Here is a 24,627-nt window from a genome sequence, read left to right as displayed (position 1 = left end):
TTTGTTTTAGGCCTTGCAACACTCTGAGACAGAAACCGGTACACCTCAAAGACAAAATTCCCAAAAACAAGTTAAGTGATGTTGTATATGCAACCACTCCACAAACGCATGGCCCAGCATAGATGAGCTAACTCCTCTGGTCAAAACTCAGCCATTCACCTGTGTCTCAAGGAGAAGGGACACTCCTTTGAAGACAGTGATGTCCACAATTTGGACAGAGAACATAGATGGTTTGAAAGAGGAGTTAAGGAGGCCATCTATGTCAAAATAGAGCGTCCATCACTGAACAGAGGGAGTGATCTAAGACACCAGCTGTCACCAATCTATAACGCAGTTTTGAGATCCCTCCACAGATGACTACCCCATCCACATCTGGGCTCACGTGACTCTGACAACTCACAGGTGGGAACACTAGGTAGGAAAGGGATGAGCTTAAATGTTTGGGCTCTCTAACCAGTCTCTAGAACTGAAGAAGTTTCTGGGATGAGAGGTGAAACATATTCAAGCTTCAAACAAGAAGTCCAGTTGCCTCAACCCTTAGGATACGATGACCTGGGTGAGAACTTGCATAGACACTTAATTCAAAACATACAGTGTTGCCACATGTAATTCTAAAGCTAATAAACTTCAAATAGCTGCCATTACTGTGGAGGTTTGCCCACTTAATGACTCTTCTCTACTTCTGTTATGCTATGTAATATCATTAACCATTGTATATTACAGTTGTTCTTTGATGGTTTCCTTTATATTATATTATATTATATTATATTATATATTAAAAACCCTAACTCACTGGACAAATAGAAATCGTCGTTTTGTACCATGTGACCAAACACGGAAGTAGAGCTTGCCGCTGCAACAACGTTTCATCCAGGAGGAAGGTCCTCGCTTGTGGTTGTCTTCTGAGGCACTTTTCAAGCACTAAAAGGTTGCGGCTCACCTTTTCTGACTGTTTAGACGATCATATTTAAAGGTGGCCATGACTCAGGCTGAAAAAGAGCAGGACAACGGGAAGGAGAAGGAAAAGGAGCGAGAAAAGGACAAAGAGAAGGAGCAACAGCGCGGAGTGAAAAGACCCATCGCTCCTCCGGCCATCCCAGAGCCCCTTCAGGAGGTCAGCTCGAAAATTTCGTGTTTTTACTGTTCTGGGATGCTCATATTTGTATAATATACCCGAATTTACTTGCCTAGATAGATTTGCCTATTTAGCTTTCACGGACTCTTCCTCTGGAGTAAAGGGCGTTTAATGCATGTTGCTTAGACTCATCAGACACGACAGTGGACAAACTTAGTAGGCTATACTTCGACCACCGGTCCAACGTGTTAAGTTTACGTTCAAGTGAAATGGTAAAAAACAAGAACAATTTTGTGAAACGCTGTCAGGAGAATATATATATATGTATGCATACACGCATTTATATATATACATGTGTCCTGACCTCAGCCCAGACCTGAACCCCATCCAATACCTTTTTTTTTTCTTTTACAGCAAATACAGAGCAACTTTGTAGTTGTCATCCATCCTGGTTCAAGGACACTCCGCATTGGCCGAGCAACAGACACTCTTCCCGTGACGGTCCCACATGTGATAGCACGCAGACACAAACAAAGTGGACAGCCCAGATATGAAGATGCCTGGCTGTTGAGAGAAGGTCTCAATGTATGACAACCACAATAAAATCTTTTAGCCTATGTCTTACTCCACAATTCAAAATATATATATATATATATTTTTTTTTTTTGCCATTTTTAATATACCTTCATTTCTTGTTTTTGCTTTTTGACAGAAACCAGAGAGTAAAGAGCAGAGGCAGAATGGGCTTAAAATGGTCGACCAAGCCATCTGGTCCAAAAAGATGTCAAACGGAGTGCGGAGGACTCCCGTGTCTGCAGAGCAGGTATGTGTGTTATGAAAGAGAGAAACAGGAAGAGAGAGAATTGCTGCACATATACAATATTCACCCCAGCATCGCCTTTGTGAGAAGAAGCATGGTATATGCTTTCATTTGGAAACATTTATAGAAGAATCTATTTCTTATACCAGTTTTTGTGTTTGCATGTAGGCCAGAGCATATAATTGTCAGATCCGTCCAGCAGTACTAGACACCAGCTCCAGGGTGAAGTGGACCAACACAGCCCACCATCCTCCTCATCTGGTGGGAGAGGAGGTCAGTGCATGTGACTGAATGAGTTTACAGCTCCATACATTGAAAGGAAATAAGATATCTGAAACAGGTTACCCTAAGTCTTTGTCTCTTTTATCCATTTTTCTTCATTCAGGCTCTTTATGCGAATCCATCCGACTGTTACAACATCCACTGGCCTATCGTCAGAGGTCAGCTCAATGTGCACCCTGGTCCTGGAGGCTCACTGACCGCAGTCCTGGCTGACCTGGAGACCATTTGGAGTCATGCCATTCAAAAACATCTTGAGATCCCCCTCAAAGATTTAAAGGTAGGAGAAACTTTTTCACCTCCTCATATCACTTTCCTCAAAGTGCTCAAAGTGCACATTTTGAAACTAGAAGAAAAACGTATAGTAATTATACTTTTATATTATATTATATTATTATAGCATTTATTTAGCTCTGTATGTCAAACTTGATCCACTAAAAGGCACAAAAATAAGGAACATTAAAGTGTTTATAAAACACAAGATTAACACGTGCAAAACCTTAAGCATTACCTAGAGGCACATCCATTGGAAAAGCCATCTTACAAAGTAAGTTAAAGAGTAAAGGTAAATTAATACAGTTCAGACAGCTCAAACACACTGAGGTAACTGAAGAGAGCTGAACAAGAAAAACAAAAACTGTACTTGGTAAACCTTGAAAATCAGATGAATGTGTGCTTATAATGGGAACGCTCTAACATTAATGCTTTGCTTTTGTACTGGTTGCCAGTATTACAGATGCATCCTATTGGTCCCTGACATTTACAACAGGCAGCATATCAAGGAAATTGTCAACATGTTGCTGCTTAACATGGGCTTCTCAGGTATCACATACACACTTATATACATGTACATGTGTGGTTGTACTTCTCTCTTGCCCTCAACTTACCTTCTATCCTGTTGTGTGTGTGTGTTTATAGCAATCATTGTGCACCAGGAGTCCGTGTGTGCTACATTTGGCAGTGGGTTGAGCAGTGCTTGTGTTGTGGATGTAGGAGACCAGAAGACAAGTCTCTGCTGCGTAGAGGACGGAGTGTCCCACCGGAACTCTAGGTTGACCCACTTTTTAAATTTTAATGAAATATTGTATGAAATAGTTTATTTGTCCAGGTTATAATGCAGAGATAATAGATCCCTTTTGTACATGAATACATAATTTAACAACAGTGAGTGTTTGATAAAAACTAATGATCGTTTCTGGTAGATTGTTGTTGATATCTTGCTTTTAGTGTGACATTTTGCATCTGTATTACACTGAATGTTCCATCTCTCTCTCTTGGACTCCACAGGTTGTGTTTGGCATATGGTGGCTCAGATGTGACCCGTACTTTTTTCTGGCTCCTGCAGAGGGCGGGTTTTCCCTACAGAGACTGTCAGCTGTGTAGCAGACTGGACTGTCAGTTACTGCAACACCTAAAAGAGACCTTCTGCCATCTAGACCAAGTATGTTTGTGTTAGGGAAGTGGGGTTTGTTGTGTCTCTTTGTTCAAAGATTAGAGTTTAGAGATTAATTCCAAAATGCATCTTTCCTTCACTTGTTCTTAACAGGACATGTCAGGACTACAAGATCATGAATTCCAGACACGTTTCCCAGAAGCCCCAGCTCTGCTCTACCAGGTTCGACTTGGGGATGAGAAATTACAGGTACAGATTTAAAACAGAAATGACAAAGTAAGCTGCTTTAAAATTGGTGCTTTCTACAGCTTGTGCACTGGAATTATTCTTCATCTGTGGCTGTATTTCTTTCTCTCTCCCTTTATGTTTTCTGGCTTGTGTGTGTGTGTGTGTGTGTGTACACGAGTTAGGCACCTATGGGTCTTTTCTACCCAACCACATTTGGGATCACAGGTCAGAAGATGACATCACTCCAGTACCGTTCCCAAGGTGACTCAGAAGATCCTCATGATGAACAGTACCTGCTGGCCACACAGAGCAAACAGGACCAGGTAACACACACACACACTTGCAAATGTTCACTCATGTCACACTAAGAATATAATCTGATTTCTTCAGATAGAATCTCCCTCTCTCTCTCTTGCTTATGCTCCATTTTTTTCCCACCAGTCCTCCAAATCTGCAGACCGGAAGGCTATCTCCAGACCAGTTGGAGCTTTGGATGGTGAGATGAGCAGTCAGGGAGGGATTGGAGAGCTCTCTGACCTACCCAGGGGCTGCGGGTTTGGTGGCAGTGGAGGAGGGATGCAGGGGGAGATGGAGCTTGGGCCATCCCAGGGGGAGTGCCTGATGGGGGTGGGAGAGGTAGACGAGCACCTGTCGGCTCACCTCTCCAGAAAGACTGCAATCATGAACCAGTTTGAGAGCAAAGCGCTGGGCCTGGATAAGGCCATCCTGCATAGCATCGACTGCTGTGGTAAGGAAGAGGGTGAAGGGAAGAAATGAGTGGTAACACAAAGTTTATAAAGGATTTTAAGAGAGACAGTGAAAACCTGCAGTATCTTGTTTTCCCTCATATTGGGTATGCTTTTTTTTTTTTGGTTTATAGCCTCAGACGAAACAAAACGAAAGATGTACAGCTCCATCCTGGTGGTGGGAGGGGGCCTCATGTTTCACGGTGCTCAGGAGTTTCTGCTACACCGCATTATCAACAAGATGCCTCCATCCTTTAGAAGGCTGGTAGACAATGTGGAAGTTATCACACGGCCAAAGGTAACCAGGAATTTGTTGTATGTAGAATAAGATATCTGCAATCCAGGCAAAGTAGCAATGTGTTCAGTGGCCCTCATTTTTCAATATTACCATGTTTGTCAAAAGCTGCAAATTTCTGAGTGCAACACACAACATAGTGTACATACAGTGGTTACGGAAATTATTCAGACCCCCTTAAATTTTTAACTCTTTGTTAAATTGCAGCCATTTGCTAAAATCATTTAAATTAATGTTTTCCTCATTAATGTACACACAGCACCCCATATTGACAGAGAAACACGAAATTGTTGAAATTTTTGCAGATTTATTAAAAAAGAAAAACTGAAATATCACACGACCATAAGTATTCAGACCCTTTGCTGTGACCCTCATATATTTAACTCAGGTGCTGTCCATTTCTTCTGATCATCCTTGAGATGGTTCTGCACCTTCATTGGTGTCCAGCTGTGTTTGATTATACTGATTGGACTTGATTAGGAAGGCCACACACCTGTCTATATAAGACCTTACAGCTCACAGTGCATGTCAGAGCAAATGAGAACCAGAATTGTGGCAAGGCACAGATCTGGCCAAGGTTACAAAAAAATTTCTGCTGCACTTAAGGTTCCTAAGAGCACAGGCCTCCATAATCCTTAAATGGAAAACGTTTGGGACGACCAGAACCCTTCCTAGAGCTGGCTGTCTGGCCAAACTGAGCAATCAGGGGAGAAGAGCCTTGATGAGAGAGGTGAAGAAGAACCCAAAGATTACTTTGGCTGAGCTCCAGAGATGGAGAGAAAGTTCTAGAAAGTTAACCATCACTGCAGCCCTCCACCAGTCGGGGCTTTATGGCAGAGTGGCCTAACGGAAGCCTCTCCTCAGTGCAATACACATGAAAGCCTGCATGGAGAAAGATGAATGCGGCCAAATACAGGGATATCCTGGATGAAAACCTTCTCCACAATGCTCAGGACCTCAGACTGGGCCGAAGGTTCACCTTCCAACAAGACAATGACCCTAAGCACACAGCTAAAATAACGAAGGAGTGGCTTCAGGACAACTCTGTGACTGTTCTTGAATGGCCCAGCCAGAGCCCTGACTTAAACCCAATTGAGCATCTCTGGAGAGACCTGAAAATGGCTGTCGACCAACGTTCACCATCCAGCCTGACAAAACTGGAGAGGATCTGCAAGGAGGAATGGCAGAGGATCCCCAAATCCAGGTGTGAAAAACTTGTTGCATCATTCCCAAAAAGACTCATGGCTGTATTAGCTCAAACCGGTGCTTCTACTAAATACTGAGCAAAGGGTCTGAATACTTATGGTCGTGTGATATTTCAGTTTTTCTTTTTTAATAAATCTGCAAAAATTTCAATTTTGTGTTTCTCTGTCAATATGGGGTGCTGTGTGTACATTAATAAGGAAAAATATGAACTTAAATTATTTTAGCAAATGGCTGCAATATAACAAAGTGAAAAATTTAAGGGGGTCTGAATACTTTCTGTACCCACTGTACGTCCTGGAGAGACGGGTAGAATAATACTATACACAACTTCTGTAATGTACTCTACACTGATGTGTATGTTTTCTAGGACATGGACCCTCGCCTGATATCATGGAAGGGGGGAGCAGTGCTGGCGTGTCTGGACACCACCCAGGAGATGTGGATTCACCAGAGGGAGTGGCAGCGCTTTGGCGTCCGAATGCTCCGTGAGAGAGCTGCCTTTGTCTGGTGAAGCCAAACTGATTTTGCTTGGAAGCTCTTTTTAAAGTGTTTTCAAACACTGTGTTTCGCGTGTAAAAAGGAACAGACATCAGATGTATGTTCTGGAGTTAATCATAAACATGGAAAAGAAAGTAAGAATTTGCTCCAGAATGAAACAACCAGAAAGACTTGGCAGCTGAAAATGATGAAACTCTTGAGCACAAACCTTAAGTGTTCTGCCAGCAGCAAAAGTTAAACAAAATCTGCAAAATGGGAAGGCATATTGATCAGTTATAGCATTGCTAACACCAAATCTTTGCTTTTAGCTGAGTGTTCTGTGTTAGCATCTCCTTGCATCAAACCCTCCCTAGGTGGTGATTGTTGTAACTTCTTAACAGACTTTAAGAGGAGAGGGGGTTAATGTTAATGTTCTGTAAATATTAGTTATTCTCCCATGTTTATGAATGTTTAGAGTTGTGTAAATAAACCTGTCACGTGCAAACACAATAGATGTATTTGATTGGAACAAATAATCCTTTCTTGGAATTGTGACCATTGAATTTAAACACAAAGTTGACTGGTACAAGCCAAATCTCTCTTCACAAACCCAGTAACCTAAGCCTTACACATTCTGTAACTGCAGCTGAGTTTAAAGATTGCTAAATACCTCTACTTGCTCTTCACATTATTTTTTCAGACATCAAATCAGTCCCTCCTTAAATTTAATATCTTCACATTATTATGTACAGAGTAAGAAGTATAGCTCATTTTTGCCAGTATCTGCACAAAGGCAAGCTTGGTCATTACCAAGTGTGACAATAACTGTCCAAGACAAACTCAGTAACATGTTTTAATAGTGCACATTTTTATTTAAACAGAGGGATACAAAACACAGACAAACTAACTTAACGATTCCCATAACCGAGATGTCGGTGATGTCACATCTCTAAGAGACTATCACGGAGAGGCAAATGGAGGAAAAAGGGAGGAAGTGATGCGGCTAGCTGCTGTATCAGCCATTTTGGCCCCTACATGTAGGAATTCCCAAAAAGGTGTCAAGAAACTGCTTCTGGCAGTGGCAGCCAATGAAGAGGGGCTTCAGCACTGTGACGTCACCGTCTTTCTTCAGGCTCTCAGTAAACGGACAGGCCAAGCCCCACGCCTACACTGGATGTGTAGGCATTTACCTGGAGAGAAGTGGGGGTTACACAGTAAAGAAGAAATGTATTCACATCATATCAAAATATCTGTCTGGCAATTAAGACACAACGTATATTTCTTACAGCTAGTTATTAGACCAAACCCCTAATCTCACTTTGTGATATGGACTCCACAAATAGAAGGTAAAAAAGAACAATATGGCGTTTATCCCATGAGTATCATTTCATTCAGAAAAAAATATTCCTCACCTTCCTCATCCTCCTCCACCCATTGGCGGAGGGCTAGGCCCTGCACCGTGGATTACTCTTCCCATCCGCCTTCTGCCACCAGGGGGACCTGGAGGACTGCAGAAGCAAGCAAGAGAGAAAAAAAGGAGAGTGAACAAAGGTGTAAAATGAGGCCTTAAATGTCTTAAAAAGGTAATAATACATTATTGTTGTTTTTGCCATTTCTTGCTTGTATCAGATGCTTGAAACTGACATACAAGGAATGGGTAACATAAATGACAAACACTGGTCAACTCACTATTGTGCAGTTGTGAGTAAACTGCAGTAGTGGCACAAGCATGAGATAAGTTAAACTCTGCAGCTCTAGGGTCAGGACTTTCCCTGCATTCTGAACAATGTTTAAATAATCGTCTTGCGATCAGTTGGTTTTGTATGTGCATCCAAAATCATGACATGCTACTAAACATAGACACCAGAAAAAGCTTTTCACACAATATACACCAACTTCTTTTTCTCTCGCGTGTATAGCAGGTACATTCCACCACATGGACTACGCTCTCACCATCAGATTAGGTTACCTTCATTGTTCAGGACAGATGGACATGTGGGGCATTTCCCCAGTGAGTATGTGAGAGTAGAGAAATGACTGTGCCACAGGAACCTACCCTCTGCCATCACTGAAGCGTGACGAACCACAGTTTCCATCCTTTGTCAGGTCTGGGTGAACCAATGTCCTAAAACTGGTGGACGACAAAGAAGATCACAGTGGGTAACAGTGTTATGTGATGACAGAAAAACATTAGCTTTTAGCAGATGTTACCAAACGAATGCTCTAAAGTAAGCTGTTGACCACGAATATCATAAAAACACTCAGGTCTTAATTCATGTGTAGAGTACATTGTTTAAAATGTGACACATCCATTTTAGTTAACAAGTTGACCTTTTGGTTTGCCTCCTTCAGTGTTTGTGTGACTGACTTACAACAGGCCGATAAAATCAACTGCTCCCCAGAAAAGATCAACCAGTAAGGACAGTCGCCACGGTGACTGGGACCTGCTGTCCAGGACCTGACCTGAGAGAGGGAGAGATGGGAGCGACAGCAGAGATCGAGTGATGGAAGACAGAATATATTTTGATGTTATTCTTATTTAAAATCAATAGTGTGTTCACACATTTTTCGTCATTTTACCAGTTAATTGATGGACTCGTTATACGCTTACAAAAAACCACCACAAGCATTCAGTACACGCGGGCTAACAGCCAACCAGGGCTTAAAACCGAGAGGAAACACAAGTTAACGCGGCCCAGTGTTGAACACAGCACACTGACTGAAGTACTGCAATTTATACTGCAATTAAACGACTGGGAAACCCTCCTAAATGCACCCTTACTCAAGATTAGCAAAATTACATAAGCAGTTCTTCCTACTACGCATATCCTACGGGGCTAGGCTAGTTAAACAAGCTAGTTTGCTAAATAAAAAGTCTGCTTCCATTACACGTTTCTGTTAAAGCGATGGGTTTCAACAGAAAATAGTCGAATACATATATACAAGAACTTCATAATCATTATTAATGTGAGAAAACTGTTGAAGACAGGGGGCAAGCCACTCACCGTTGGACACGTACACCATCTTGTACAAGGTAACAACACAGCTTTAACAGCTGTGTTTACTATTCATGTTGTACTTCCGGGTCCGTTATTGTTGCGTCATTGCCTGTCGCGCATGTGCAGCCAATGTGAAAAAAATAAAAAAATTAATGAAAGAGCAAATTTGTTTGGGTGCTTTTTTCCCTGTAATAAAACAAAACACTACCTTCACATAAGGTGTCATAATTTTGAATACACAAGATGCCATTAAAAATGTAGTTGTTTATCAAGAAATAACTTATACCCAGCTGCAGTTTACAAGCAAAAAACAGTCGTGTAATACGACAGGCCTGCAATAAATCCAACATTCATGGAGGTTTAATGGTTATTTTTTGTTGAACCTGGTTTCAATAGGTATTCATGCAACTTTATTGAATTTCCAGAGGCTGCAGTGCCATTGGACTCCAATGTGATATACTGAGGGGTGTCTACCTTCATTGATACAAGTGGGGAGGATAAAATATTACAAACATTATTGAGACCATAATCACATAAATACATCTGATGGACCTGCATTCACAACAGACCTATTTACACAGACTCACAGGTTTTTTTATGTTGACTTCAATGCAGTATGACTTTTTGAGCCAACAGAAGAACTATATTACAAGGCTCTTACGGGACTGTGATTGCTGCTTGATTTCAATAATCATATATGGTGGAAAACAAAGGTTCATCTCAGCATGGTATTGGTCTACAAATTAGAAACGAAACTTGAATTTTTAAATTTGTTATGTGTATTGAAATTGCTGTTTACAATAACATACACAGTAAATCATCTGCAGTACAGGCATTTTCAACTATTTAGGCTCATTCTTAACAGTTTACACTGAAGTTATGATGTTTGCTTGGAAACCAGGAAAATGAAATAGCTTGCAAAACAAACAAACAAAAACAAACACTGGTATTGCACTATGATGCATCCATGCATAATAAATAATCAAATCTAAAAACTGAAATGTTATTAAAAGATCCATGAGCACATTTGGGGAGGGAGGGCATTCTGCGGTTTTCCTTTAACGTGACCAGTCTAGATGTATTAGAAAGGCTCATCAGACTATTCCTTTTCACTGGTCTGAGGCTCAGGTCCTCTGCCCCTGTCATCATACTTTTGTGAGTCGTGATCATTTTCACTGGTCTGGGATTCAGGTCCTGTACTTTCTTCACCAGGCGTTTTTACGCTGCACCCTTCTTCGCTCACAAGGGTTTCATGTCGTATGCTCTCTTCAGATTTTTCTGTGCTGTACTCCTCAAAACTGGCCTGAGGTTCAGATATTGCTTCGTCTTCCACAGGCTTTTTCATGCCGCACTCTTTGGCATTTGTTTGCAATTCAGTTCTTGTGCTCTCTTCACTAGGTTTTTGTGTGTCACGCTCTTTGTCGAGTTCAGGTTTAGTGCTCTTTCCATCTGGCTTTTGTGTGTCCGTCTCTGTCTGTGTCTTCTGATTGGCCGCTCCTCTAAAAATGCCGGCTTTATGAAGCTCACGCCGTATAGTTTTTACCGAGACGGCGTGAGAGAGGTGTCTATTCAACTCTGAGGTTATTTTTGAGGCCGTATACTCAGGGTGTTCGTCAACTATCCTGAGAAGTGCTTGTCTGTCCTTTTCGGTAAGCTTTGACTTGCGCCCGCTGTTCTTCTTGGCTGATGCTGTTCGTCCATGTTTGATGTATACAGTCATGACTCTGGACACTGTTCCCCTTGCCACATTAAACAGCTGTGCCGTTTTTGTGACAGATGCACCAGAAAGTCGTGCGGCAACTATTTGGCATCTTTCGAACTCCGTTAAGTCGCTCATATTGTTCCTGTTAAAGTGTGGACCGTCGATTTTTTTTTTTGGAGCTGACAGACAACCCCCCCCCCCCAAAAAAAAACAGCAGGCTCTGTAACTGCTACTTAGGTGCTCCAAACTCCTCAGTCATGTGGTGTTTCCATCCATTATTGTTGACACTTGGGCACAGAGATCCAGAGTGGGGAAAGATGCAACGATAAACTGCTTGGGGTACACTGTGTCCTCGCTGGTCTATAAATGAATGAAAAAGGGATGATAAGATATAGATTAAAACAGCGGCACTCAGTCGTGTGCCAATGTAGATATTCTGAATGAAAGTGAAGCCTGTGCCAGGAGTCACGCAACAAATTGCGTGCGGGAGCTAACATTACCTGTTAAGAACTACACAGGCTGGACAAAATAAACACCTTACGGTCCAGTATATAATAATTAACCAGCAGCAGCTAACGCACATTTAGAGAAGCTTTATAGCACATACTCCTGAGCCACGGGTTAGGTTTTTGTTGACAGTCAAAGGTGTTTAATCAACTCGATGGCAGCGTTAATTTTCGACGCTAGCCAGGTAGCAAGCTACGAGATTAGCTTCCATCAACAAAACACGTATTCAGTGTAAGCGGGTTTAATTTTCATGCTACGTAAAGAGAAAGCAAACGCACAGGATTTTTGCACTCAGTACAGGGTGATGTACTTACAACTACAATTGTACAAATAAGTCAGCCTGTCCCCCGCTGCTGTATTACAGCGCTGTGTTTGTGTTTCACCAGGGAGGTATACAACTGACACCTCCGGTCAGAATCTTTCAGAATAAAAGGTAATGTGCATATTGGAAAAGTGGAGCTTGAGTTAACAGCTATTGAAAAGTGCCACAACTTTGTGTTATTTTCCATATGTTCCCACCATCATTAATAAGTTGGACAAACACATTTGACAGCTGCACCCATGTGCAGACAAATGCCACTGTTTTAAACTGAACTAAAGTTACTGATCAAGAAAGCATACTGTGGATTCACATTTACAGTAACCAGTCAAAATGTAACACTAAGTTTGACATACAGCACATCAAATGAAATTATTCCTTTGTCCTAGTCTTAGTCTCAGAGTCAGATATTGGTTTCCCAGTGGCAGGTTCTTCATCAACTCCAGCTTTTGCCTGTTTTTTTTTCTTTGGCTTTCACGTGCTATTCTTCTTTGCTGATGCAGTATGTCCCTGCACGTTACAAACACTCGTGACTTTGAGGACAGTTTCACCTGATATATCACATAACTGGGCAATTTCTCTGACAGACAGATCTGCCACAAGTCAGACAAATTCACTCATTCTGCAGGTGGAGGTGCTCCCTCTCCTGATGCTGGCAGACAATCCCAGCTGCCAATCCACCTAAGATGTTGTAAAGAAATTTAGGCTAATGTTAGGAAGAAAACTACTAGATTAGCTTCCATTAACAACGCATGTATTCAGAGCAAGGTGTTATAAATTTAATTCTGTTTTAAAGATAAATGAAACACATACACATTTGCACTGATTGTGGTGTGATGTACTTACAACTAGACTTGGACAAACAAGTCAGCCTGTTCACCAAAGCTGTGCCGTCGAGGTTTGTGTTTTACCAGGGAAAACACAACTGACATGTTCAGTTAGAGTTTTTCGCAATAAAAGGGTTTTGTCATCATTTGACTTAAATGATGTATTTTGCATAATGAAAAAATGACTAAGCAGTAAACAACAGTGCAGTGGTACTGTCTGTGGCACTAGCTGTATTATACTTAGTCTAAAGGTTCCCTCTGCTTTTGATGCTGCAGGGAAAGGGTCAGTGAGGGGAAAGACAAATCACTTATTCAGAGGTAAACAAATTAGGGTTGTAAGTAATGATATTTTCATTATCGATTAATCCCCAATGGCAGACTTATCAGTTATAAAGACACAGCTCTGCAACCATCAAGGCCAGTTAGTTTTTTAAAAACTGTTCTTCATTTCAAAGGTTAAAATATCAATACATACACAAGTGCTGGTCAGAGCAGTGATCAAACACAGGAAAAGGATGGAAGACAGAGACAGCGAGGAGAACATGTATTTCCTCTTACTGAAATCACTGCACATCACAGATGCATTTTGGTTGGTTTTTATCATATGTAGACATTGTAAATGTGGAGCTTTCCATCGGCAAACTGTTCAATTTATACTCCAAACCAAAAGGGGACTGCATCACAAAATAACTGGGGTGTCCACTCCTATCGTAAGAAACAAGGAAATTACTCTATGGGCACTCCACACCCCTCCTCTTCCCCTGTGCCATAGACTGACCATTGAGCATACTGGGACAAATCCCAGTGGGCTGCCACATCAGTGGCAACCCGCTGAGCACCAGCATCAGCACCAGCATCAACAGCCAGGCTTGAGAAAAGAATGGAGGCTTATAACCTACTCACAGTTACTTCTTCTTCATCCTGTCATGTTGGACTGAGCGCAGACTGGACGCTACAGTGGCTGACTATGGCCACGAGGTACAAAGTGGTGTTACGAGACGGACCGGGTTGGGGTTAGCTGCTTAGCATTCTAACTTCAGTAGATATTTCTGCAACACAACACATAGACAACTTTGACATAACAACAAAACTGATATTTCTTCACATTCTGTTGATACTCGTGTGTTTGTTGTAAACTGAAATAATATTGCCCCTTTAACATGTCTAAATATAGAACAAAGTTTGACAAACAGAACATCAGACCAAATTATTCCTTGTCTTTGTTCTGGGGTTCAGGTGTCTCGCTCTCTTCATCAGGGTTTGGTGTGTCGATGTCAGAGTCAGATATTGGTTTCCCAATGGCAGGTTCTTCATTAACTCCAGCTTTTGCCTGTTTTATCTTTTTCCTCTTTGGCTTGCGCCTGCTGTTCTTCTTTGCTGATGCAATATGTCCGTGCGTGTTATAAACACTCATGACTTTGAGGACAGTTCGACCTGATACATCAAGTAACTGGGCAGTTTCTCTGACAGACAGACCTGCCACCTGGGCACCAACTATTTGGCCTTTGACAAAGTCAGTTAATTCACTCATACTGCAGGTGGAGGTGCTGACTATCCCTTCTGATGCTGGCAGACAATCCCAGCTGTCAATCCACCTGCCACTGCAGTTACTTCAAAGTAAACGATGTTTGTCTTTATGGCGTTTCCCTTGTTTAGTCCACAGATGTGCAGAGTGCAGGAGGAGATCCAGATTCACTGTTGGTCTCTATGGAAGAAACAAATATGTCTGACACACAAACACTGGTTTGTATGTAGAGGTTTGGTGTTAAACTGAATCCAGCATCTGGACTCACACAACCACAGTGAGGGAAGGTTGGTACACATCCACACTGTGACACAGCCTCAGGTCACGCCAGCAGCACCCTCTCTGCCTGAGGCATTCAATTAACAGCTACAGGGGCGGGGCAAAAATAAAATAAATACCTCACTGTACAGTGCATTTATACGGAGCCCCTCTGGTGACATTGGATAAAAAAAAAAAATAATGCGTGGCCACGAAATAGTAACGCATTAAATATCTCGTGGCCACGAGATCATAATGCGTGGCCACGAGATAGCGTTATTATCTCGTGGCCACGCATTACTATCTCGTGGCCACGCATTAAATATCTCGTGGCCACGCGTTACTATCTCGTGGCCTCGCGTTACTATCTCGTGGCCACGCGTTACGATCTCGTGGCCTCGCGTTATGATCTCGTGGCCACGCATTATTTTTTTTTTATCCAATGTCACCAGAGGGGCTCCGTACATTTACCCAGCAGCAGCTACAACACAGCGTCAGATCTCTTTTGTTGGTCAAAGTTGTTCAACTCGACAATCACCTTTGATGCTGTAATGTAATTTTGGCTAATGTTAGCCAAAATTAGCGAGCTACTAGATTAGCTTCCATCAGCAACACAGGTATTCGGAGTAAGGTGTTGTAATTTTAATTCTATTGAGAGACAAAATGAACACATGCGCATTTGCACTTGTTGTGGTGTGATGTACTTACAACTAGACTCGAACAAGCAAGTCAGCCTGTGCACCGCTGCTGTATCACTATCACCGAGCTGTATTTGTGCTGCTTTCACCAAGGAGAACACAACCGGCGTGTCCGGTCACAGTTTTTCAGAATAAAAGCGTCATGACCACCAGTCCTCTGCAACACTTTTCGGTTTAATTTAAGGACTTACCCTCTGGAAGAGGACTATAGGACATCCAGGCCAAAATCCAGTCACAAACACCTCATTAACATTTACAACCAGTGGCGGTTCTACATTGAATTACTCCCTGGGCGACACCCCCTCCGAGCGCCCCCCCAAAAGAAAGAAAAGACACTTGACACAAACAGCCATGTTTTAACAATATTTATATTATAACAATCTCCAACTCCAACATTGCCAAAACAATTTAGAAATGAAAGTTATCAGAAATCAAATTAATATACTCTATATACATAAAAGTGGCAAAAATATACACAATCACACATAACAACAGCAGAGAATAATAATATAAAATAAAAACAATATAATTTTATTACTTTAGAATAATAAAGAAAATAAAAGAATAATATACCAAGAAAATATAGAATAAACAGGAATAAACAGGAATAGCACAAATCCATCACACAAATGAAAACACACTAAAGGAAATCTAAGTACAACATTATTTAAAAAAAACTAACAACCAAAAACTAAAACCTGACCTTTCTGGCCTTCCTTGATGCAAAATCATCAATAATGTCATCATATGAAACCTGCTCCCATATTGAGTGATTGATACTGTTGACAGCAAGGCCAGTGGGCCATTCCTCACACATGGTTGACCTCAGGTACGACTTGATCAACTTTAGCTTTGAAAAGCTCCTCTCTGACTGAGCCACAGTGACTGCCAGAGTAAGTGTGATCCTGGGAGCAGGATTATCAGAAAAATACTGTGCAGGAATTAAAGGCCTGTATTTATAATATGAATGAAATGTGCATTATTTGGAAGAAAGTCGAGGTGACTTTAGCCCACTAATTCCATTAGAGTACGTGTAGACACTTTGTCAAACGTTTTCTGTCCCAGTTGACACTTGGCCTGGTCTTGCTTTATACACACAGCTCAGGGGAGTGAATCACCCACAATGCCCGCTGCCCGTCCCTTCTGTCGCGGTCTCAGCTCTTTAATTTTTGTGTTGATACCACTTCATGACCACCAGATGGCAGCAGAGACAGAAGACTGATAAAAGAATAGCTCAAATAAGATGTTTGCAGTGTCTGGCGGTGTTACCTTCTCATTAACAAACCAATAGTGATAATATACTATTCCTTATTTTGACAGGGACCTTCCTGACCCCTCGAAGGCTCCTTTAGGTTCCCAGACCATCCTTTGGGAAAGACTAATCAATTAAAAAGAAACAGCTTTGCAACTTGGAAGGCTGTGCGTTTTTTTAAGCAGCTTGTAACCACACTGATGTTCCTCTGCTGCTGCTTCTAATGGACATGACCCCAGACTAGGTCAAAGGTCAGAGGTTCAGACAAAACAGGGGTGTACTTCTGAGGACTGACCCAGGGAGAGGGGTCAAAGTTACTACACAACTGTCAAGTGAAGAGAACAGTGATCCCACACAGTAATGGAAGGAGCAAGAAAGATGGTGAGGAGAGTTTAAGTTTGTTTTTCCTCATCAAAATGTTTATTTATATGCACTTGTTATACCATCATTTAACTGACATTAAAGCGTACACAGTGAGATGAAATTGTGGCCTACAGCTGGACAAACAACTTCAGCTTTTTTCCTTACATTCTTTTCTCCCAGATCTGTAGTTCTTCTTCTCTCTACACTCATTTCCATATTTTCTCTCTGAATCCACATCACCCCCTTCTTTCACCCCAGATGATCAAGAATTCACATTCTTCAGACACACCCATAAACAGATACATGAACACGAAATGGATTGCAGCCAGCCTGCAGTTGTCAGCTTACTGTCGTCAGAAAAGCTCGACAGGGAAACACTCAGTGCTTGTTGACTGTTGGAATGTGCTGTGTGGATTTTTCTCTGTTTTCACCACTCACTTTCCATCCTTTGACCTGGGTCAGATATTATGCACTGATTCCAATGCTTTAGAGTTCATGGAAAAATCATGGAAAAATTCACCAAACGAAAAACAAAACAAACAAACAAAAAAATCATCGACAAAGTATAGTATTTGTATGTATAATGTGCAGGAAAATTCCACTGCAGATACCGAAATATTTACATTTTTTGATAGATCTGTAGTTTCTGTTACAGTGATTTGCTGTGCTCAGGGGTGGTAGCTGTCCCTGCTGTGTAAAGGCAGATGGAGCGATCAGTTGTGTGATGTAGTGTAAAGGCAATTTTCAAATCAAGGAAATTGAAACGTCCTTCATGTCAGACAAACACACTGTGTGAAGTGACAGGGACTGCTGCATGCCTATGTTCTAAAACAGTGAAGTTAGTTATTGTAGTGTGGCCGCTTATCAACATGATCAGCAGAAGCTGGAGCAGGAGGTGTGACACAGGCTGGGGAACATACCAAGATGGGAACAATAAGAACGGGCAGGAAGTTAGAATGTTCAACATGGCTACCAATTTATGTTTTTAAAGTCTGGGTCTTGGTTTTGTGATTTTGACCATTATTAGTTTTGTCAGTCACAATAAGATTTTACTGAACAGTGAAATTGTTGAGTTCTGAGGTTTGCAGTCACTGTGCTCCATGTGGCTTTAGACTTTTACCTTCCTTCAACTAATGACTGATATCTGACACCTGTTGCAGTGATTGTATTGTAAAGCGCACATGGGAGGGGGTGGGAGGCACTGAAAGGTTGAAGGTGAAGGTAAGTGAAAAGGTGAGAACAGTAAAAGACAATGAGAAACAGTAAGATGAAGAGGGATGGGAGGATGAGAGAAGGAGAAAATGAGCAGTAAAACTGAGACAGGCATCAGCACTGAACTTGTTTAGCCTATTTATCCTGATGCGTTTCCCTGATGCATAAAAAACACGCACACACACTCTCACAAACACAAATACTTCTGATTTCTTTCTTATCTGCTCACATATACTTTGTCAGTCACACACAGAACTGCCTGGAAATGATTACAGAAGATTGGTCCTACATGAGGATTGGGAGAAGACAACAGAGTAAAAGCAAATATGTGCTAGTTTGTTCACTCTGCTGCAACACTGACCTCAGATATTTAATGTTTATTATGTGTGTTGTGCAGGTTTGTGGCTGATAGACTTTGGCAATTGGCTTAGTTGCAGTGTGCTCTATGTGAGTGTGTTTTTGTAATTAAGTTTTGAATTCTGGGAAACTCAAAAGCAGTCAGATTGTGAGTGTTTCACAGAGATCAGAGAGTTATCAGTGTGGGAGTAGGGGAACACATTAGATCATGAACAGAATACTTCATAGATATCATTGGGGTAAAATAAATAAAGGAAATCTGCTGCCTTTACTGAAAAATACAGAAAAGAAAAACACAGTAAATAAATACAACTAAATACAGATGCTCAGTAAAATGATACATGGTAAAGTTCAACAAAAATCATTTCAAAATTAGTACAACTAAAAAATACAAAATAAGTAACTACAAAAATGAAAATACATTTAACAAAAATACAATAAAATAAAAGCTGTCACTGGAAAGAATACATTTCAAAACAAATTAGTGTTTGGAAAAACAAGATCTTCCTCTTAAAGCAAAACGTTGTCATTTTTCCAGATTTACTCAGAGCAAAGGGGGCTGCAAGGCTTTTGCACACTAGCAGGCTATTAGCCACCATACCTTAGAGTGGGTCATAATCAAGTTCATTCAAGTTCTCTGTGCTTTTTGAAGTCAGATCACTTTGAAGCAGCAGTGAGTAATGGGTTTCATTAAAGCTTTGACAAAACTCAGCGGAGGGCTCTGAAACAGTGGTGATCCTGTCTGTTTAGGAAAGTTTAACTTTCAGAGTTTAACGTTCAGATTATAAAACTGGTGGAAATTGGGTTATTTCATGGTTGAGAGTTTTTACTTTTATTCACCATAAGTTTTACAGGTTTGCTGCACTAGTCACCATTCATTTTTTTTCCCAGCAATGCTTGATTTCAGTCATGCAGCTACTTATGGTGTTTCCTGAACAAACGTAAACATGTGTGAACAGCAAATTACTGTCAAAATAATGGATGAATGTTTGCACACACAAAAGCTAATGTTCTCCCACTTAGACTGTGTTTTCACAAGGCTGGAATGGATGAGTCCATTAGTGTTAAGTAGTGTGGTTGGCTATTTTTCACACCCTCACTTGGGTAGAAGTGGACTGGCCCTCTCACAATGAGAAGAGGTTTCAACACAGTCATCACTTTACATGATGAAATATTTGGAAACAAGTTCACACACTGCACCCACTGTCCCACTGTCACATTTCATCCTTTCATTCTTTCAGCTCTAACACATCAATTACCACAAATCTTAAATTTTGCATGACAAGAAAATAAAAATTATGCATAAACATTTGGTCTATTATATGTAATCTAAAAAAACAGACAAATACAATTGGCATATTAATACTTTCTCAGGCAGCGGCCTGAGAAAGTATTAAGTGCATGAGAACGTGCACGTGTTAGTGCAAGCACATCTACTTGTAACTTAATCGTGTGTTCAGAGATAGGAAAAACAGATGTGTAAGAGCATGTGTATGTGAGAGTTTGTGTATTTGGGACCTTTTTTTAAGTGTAATTATGGACGGATGAGATTATTTATCTAGTCTATGTTTCATTAAGGGTACCATCTACCCTGATGAAAACATTTGGATGAGGTTGAATATAGGACTAAAAAGAAAGAAGAGGGATAAAAAGAGAGTAAGAAAAAAGAAATAAAGAGGGAAGAGCATAGAGCATAGCATTCACTGCCTCCCCTTTCCTTTCTCCCCTCCTTAATAACTGCAGCTAAGCTGGTTTCAGCTGTTAATGGTTATTGGAGATTAGATCTGAGGCAGTGCTTAGCTGCCAATTTGTGTATTTAAAATTATTATTTGGCTCCAGCTGATAAGGAAAAGAAAGGAAGTAGCCAGGAGGGATTGGGACTAGTCTGAGCGTATATATAATGGTGAATAATGATAGCCTATAGGAAACAGTGGACAAATTACTTAAGAAGAAATTAGAAAGGGATCAGGAGGAGGAGGAAAGGTAGTTAGAAACAGACTGAGAAGCACAAAGGGAAACAGGGAGAAGGAAAGAAAACACTTTTTTCCCTGTCATTTTTGTTTGCGTTTACCCCAAAGTCTGGTGTTTAAAGCACCTGTGAAGTGTGAAAAGCTCATTGTTCATAGTGATCAGCAAATTCACATTCAACATGTTTAATTTGCTTTCCTTCCCATGACAGCTCCTGGAAACTAATGCAGGATTGCTATATATTTCTTTAATCAAGTGTTTCAGTGGCCTAAAACCAACAACATGTGGCATGCAGGACACAAACCCCAGTCTTTGGTGTCAAAGTATTGTGATTTAGATATCCTACCATCCAATCCCAAAGTGCAGTATCAGAATAAAAACAAATTTGGTAAAACAAGTTAGTATTATATATAGTAATGCATTTGTTTTGGGGAGACAGGGTTCATGCCATTGCCGTAAGAACTGAATTGAAGTTGTGAGTTGAAGTTGGTGAGGACAGATACAAGTAAAAGTTCTACCTTCAAAGCTTTACATTACTAAACATATAGAAATATTAACAGGAGCTAATTGATATACTTTAAATAGTGTTGTGCATTTTCCTCTATAACAGTTCATTATATTTTAAAATGATTCTGTTTTGAATGAAAAATGTTAATCAGTAAAGTAACCAGTAGCTACAGCTGTTAATGAAAAAGTACCGAAAATGACATTCTTATAGTGCTTGAGTAAACTACTAAAATTACATATGACCAGTGGGAGATGATGATGATAGAGTGAGAGAATGCTCGTACATTCAGTTATACATAAATGTCATTACATGCCTTGTGTTTATGTTCAGTTGATCCATCAAGTCAGTCATCATAATAAAACATGCAGATGCAGGAAATTACCAGTTAACTTTAGGAAATGAATAACAGTGAATTTCCAAATGACAAGATGAAAAACATTCCAGGAGCTCATAATTCTCATCCATGCCCCACTGTTGTGTCAGGGGGAAACAAAAGTCATGAAGAAACTTGGAAAAGGCAAAGTGTAAAGGTGAGTAGAAGGTGAGGAGCAATAGATGGGAGAGACTGAGGTGAAAGAAGAAGAAGAAAACGTGCAGACAACTTTACGGATGTGACCTCTCTGAGAGAGAAATAAACTGCTTTTTGCCACTGGAGGGGTCAAAGGTTGGAGCCTGGCCTTTAGGGAAATAATCACGCGCCATCTACTCGTGAATCATCATGGCAACCAGTAACTAAGTGTATGTGTGTGTGCAGTATTCCCATATGTGCTTATTAGTGTGTTCGCTTGTGACTGTATGTGTGTATGCATGTGTGTGTCCAGTTTCTTACTGATGAATGAAAAGCACTTTCCTTTGGAGTTCAGAGGTTAAATTCTTCCACTGGAACCATTTAGACACTCAAACCTCTTTCAGGCACCTGGGAACACACCTCTACACACACTCACACATACACACACGCACATGCACAAAGGGCAAAAACCTAGCCTAGCAGAGCTGCATGTTAGCACACAGTCCAGCTGAATATATTGTAGACATGAATAAATCTAGTCTGGCTTCAACAAATGTCCCTTTAAGAACCTCTCCACCCAACACAGTGTACTGCTACAGGTGCCAGTGACCCACTAACTGCTGTGTGATTAGCCAGGATATCTGTCAAGAGACAGGCTGAGTTTTAAAGGTATGCTGTGATCAGGATAGAAAAGAAACAGGCTGTCCTGATGGAAAATCAGGAAGCCATAAACTGTCACATTAAACACAATGAATTATTCAACAGTGTTCAATGGTCTTATCTTGGCATTGCTGTATTTGACATGGCTGCAAGGCAGCACTCTGTGTCGTGATCTTGAGGAGGATTTTGATGTGACATGAGAGGGGATCTCCCTGTGACAACCAGTTTTGAGTCATCAGGCCCTTCTTGGAGTCAGTCAACCCACTCATGCCAGTAAAAATGTAAAAACTAGTACTAAGAGATTGTGAGATTTTTTGGAGGGTCTTTCGGGGTAACAATTTGTTTTTCTGACTTTGCTACAGCAGTGCTACACTCTTGCTGGACACACACCCCCACACACTGGTCGGTGCAGATTCTTTAAAGTACACACATATGAGAGCTGTGCCATTCTCATCATTTTCATTACTACTGTGCTTATTGTAAATCAATCCAATTAGTCAAAAATACATACTGGTAAAACTACAGGGTGTTTTTACTAATTGTATTAATCTTTTCTTTTATCTTTATTTCTAACATGTTGCTAATTTATTTCTAATGTGTCTGTAATTCAGTCCTTAAATTTAGTTGGTTGCCTATGGCCATCCAACAAATAAAAAAAAAACAAAGAGATTAAGGGCAGTGATGTTCTTCAATATGCATTGAAATAATCTTCAATTCATGTATTTTGTTTGCGACATGTGTGTATGTGTGTGTGTGTGTGTGTGTGTTTCATTCATGTCATTCATGTTTTAGGCACGGGCGAACCGGACAGCCGCCTGGGGCGGCATCACATGGGGGTCGGCACAACCGCGTGAAAAGAAAATCATCTGCGCCGCTAAGCTGTTCTGTGGGGGAAATTGGCCAATTGGCACTGTCCCCATCTCCCAGCATGCACCACCAGCATATGCATGTAGAAATGGCACCCTGACTCAGGGTGGTGGTTAGGTTGGAAGAGTCCCTAGTAATGGTCCTCTAACACTCGAGGCTCCGACACATGCACGGTAGCTCATGAGGCAGTTGTATTGAACCACTGTACCGAGGCACCGTGACCGAAGGCCACTGTGCAATGTTGTGTTATGGGAAGAACAGCAGCACTGTGACCGAGGGCCACTGTGCAATGTTGTATTATGGGAAGAACAGCAGCAATGCTCATACGGATTATTATTTTGCTTTGTAATAAAAAGGGACATGTCAATACTAATGCCATTCAGTAAATACTCAGAACTTTACTAAAAAGTAGCATTAACATATACTGACAATTATTCTGTTAGAACTGTTCTGTTAAAAAGACTCAGGTGGGTGGCAGGTTTGGGAGAGTGTGGGAGCCATCCCCTCTCCCAGCATGCACCACCAGCATGTGAATGCATTGTGGAAACAGTACAGCAATGTATCGATATTAGAAGATGTACTTTGTAAAAAGCAAGTACTTCACAGTACTGAAAAAATAAAAAAAATAAAAACATTTTGACCGAGCAACTGGGTGTCTTGGGTTTATCCTCCCAAGACACCCAGCGAAATAAAAACAGCTTTGTTCCTGCTGCTGTCACAATAATGGCTGTTCTGTAGTTGTGACAAAGAATAAAACAGAGTGAGAAAGAAATTGATGATTGCACTAGATAACAAATCTGACACATCACTTCACAAAGTGAAGGTTTGGAGGTGGAGGTTCTGAAGCTGAATGGCATTATTAGTGAAATCCAGTTTTTGGGTTGGGTTTTTCAGTGAAAATTCCAATGCCACCTAATCATGCTCACTTAAGGACACAAGGAGGCTTGTCAGTAGAAGCAAGTACTTCACAGTACTGAAAAAATAAAAAAAATAAAAACATTTTGACCGAGCAACTGGGTGTCTTGGGTTTATCCTCCCAAGACACCCAGCGAAATAAAAACAGCTTTGTTCCTGCTGTTGTCACAGAGTTGAACAAGTGTAGCAATACATTACACAAATTTATTTTTGTATTTATTTCCTATTTATTTGTTAGGTGGGTTTTAAATGTATTGTTATTGGGTTTTTAACTTAGTTTTTAATTTCTTTTTATTATTTTATTGGGTTTTTAACTTCTTCCGCTTTATTAACTTCTCTTAACCTTGGTTTTAGTCCAGAGGTTTTCATTATTTTACCTAACCTTTTACCAGAGTCATTCTTTATTGACCCTTCTCTCTCTTTGATATCCTGATTGGTGGAGCCTTGTGCACTTTTAGCACTTTTATTTTTTATCATCATGTTTATAGTCAGCTGTGTTGGTTTTGTGTTACATTTCTTTGTGTTTTGTGTTCTGTGTATATGTGTCAAAAGGTTGTCATGATCTGATCACCTGACTGCAAAACAAATCTACCTACAGGTACAAATAAAGTAACCTGAACCTGGGGGAAAAGAGAGAGCTTAAAGAGAGGGGGATGGGGGGTG

At 40.8% G+C, this 24,627-nt stretch overlaps 3 protein-coding genes across 3 annotated transcripts; 1 reads left to right on the top strand and 2 right to left on the bottom strand.

Annotated features, from left to right (window-relative positions):
- Positions 1-852: 852 nt before the first annotated feature.
- On the top strand, positions 853-7,022 carry actr8 (actin related protein 8). Its single transcript, XM_041049024.1, has 13 exons — positions 853-1,114; positions 1,490-1,660; positions 1,788-1,898; positions 2,064-2,168; positions 2,281-2,454; positions 2,903-2,996; positions 3,093-3,225; positions 3,462-3,615; positions 3,721-3,816; positions 3,978-4,118; positions 4,237-4,543; positions 4,676-4,839; positions 6,410-7,022. Exons 1-13 carry the CDS (start codon positions 980-982, stop codon positions 6,551-6,553), a joined length of 1,929 nt encoding a protein of 642 aa, XP_040904958.1. The 5' UTR covers positions 853-979; the 3' UTR covers positions 6,554-7,022.
- Positions 7,023-7,927: 905 nt separating this feature from the next.
- Positions 7,928-9,653, bottom strand: selenok (selenoprotein K). Its single transcript, XM_041065019.1, has 4 exons — positions 9,525-9,653; positions 8,892-8,982; positions 8,576-8,650; positions 7,928-8,027 (listed from the first exon to the last, which is right to left on the bottom strand). The coding sequence occupies exons 1-4, from the start codon at positions 9,541-9,543 to the stop codon at positions 7,928-7,930; spliced, it is 285 nt and encodes a 94-aa protein (XP_040920953.1). The 5' UTR covers positions 9,544-9,653.
- A 596-nt stretch (positions 9,654-10,249) lies between these two features.
- On the bottom strand, positions 10,250-12,110 carry LOC121199978. The gene is made up of 2 exons (XM_041065008.1): positions 12,042-12,110; positions 10,250-11,580 (listed from the first exon to the last, which is right to left on the bottom strand). Exon 2 carries the CDS (start codon positions 11,353-11,355, stop codon positions 10,618-10,620), a length of 738 nt encoding a protein of 245 aa, XP_040920942.1. The 5' UTR covers positions 11,356-11,580; positions 12,042-12,110; the 3' UTR covers positions 10,250-10,617.
- Between the last annotated feature and the right edge of the window lie 12,517 nt (positions 12,111-24,627).

This window comes from Toxotes jaculatrix, chromosome 2, assembly GCF_017976425.1.
Source record: "Toxotes jaculatrix isolate fToxJac2 chromosome 2, fToxJac2.pri, whole genome shotgun sequence".
Taxonomy (NCBI): domain Eukaryota; kingdom Metazoa; phylum Chordata; class Actinopteri; family Toxotidae; genus Toxotes; species Toxotes jaculatrix.
The sequence above is the reverse complement of the archived record's forward strand: the minus strand, read 5'-3'. Positions and strand labels throughout refer to the sequence as shown.

Coding starts and splice junctions, on each gene's coding strand:
- actr8 (XM_041049024.1), top strand. CDS start 980: ATGACTCAGGCTGAAAAAGAGCAGGACAACGGGAAGGAGAAGGAAAAG. Junction 3,616..3,720: donor CCTTCTGCCATCTAGACCAA/GTATGTTTGTGT, acceptor TGTTCTTAACAG/GACATGTCAGGACTACAAGA. Junction 4,544..4,675: donor GCATAGCATCGACTGCTGTG/GTAAGGAAGAGG, acceptor TTTGGTTTATAG/CCTCAGACGAAACAAAACGA.
- LOC121199978 (XM_041065008.1), bottom strand. CDS start 11,355: ATGAGCGACTTAACGGAGTTCGAAAGATGCCAAATAGTTGCCGCACGA.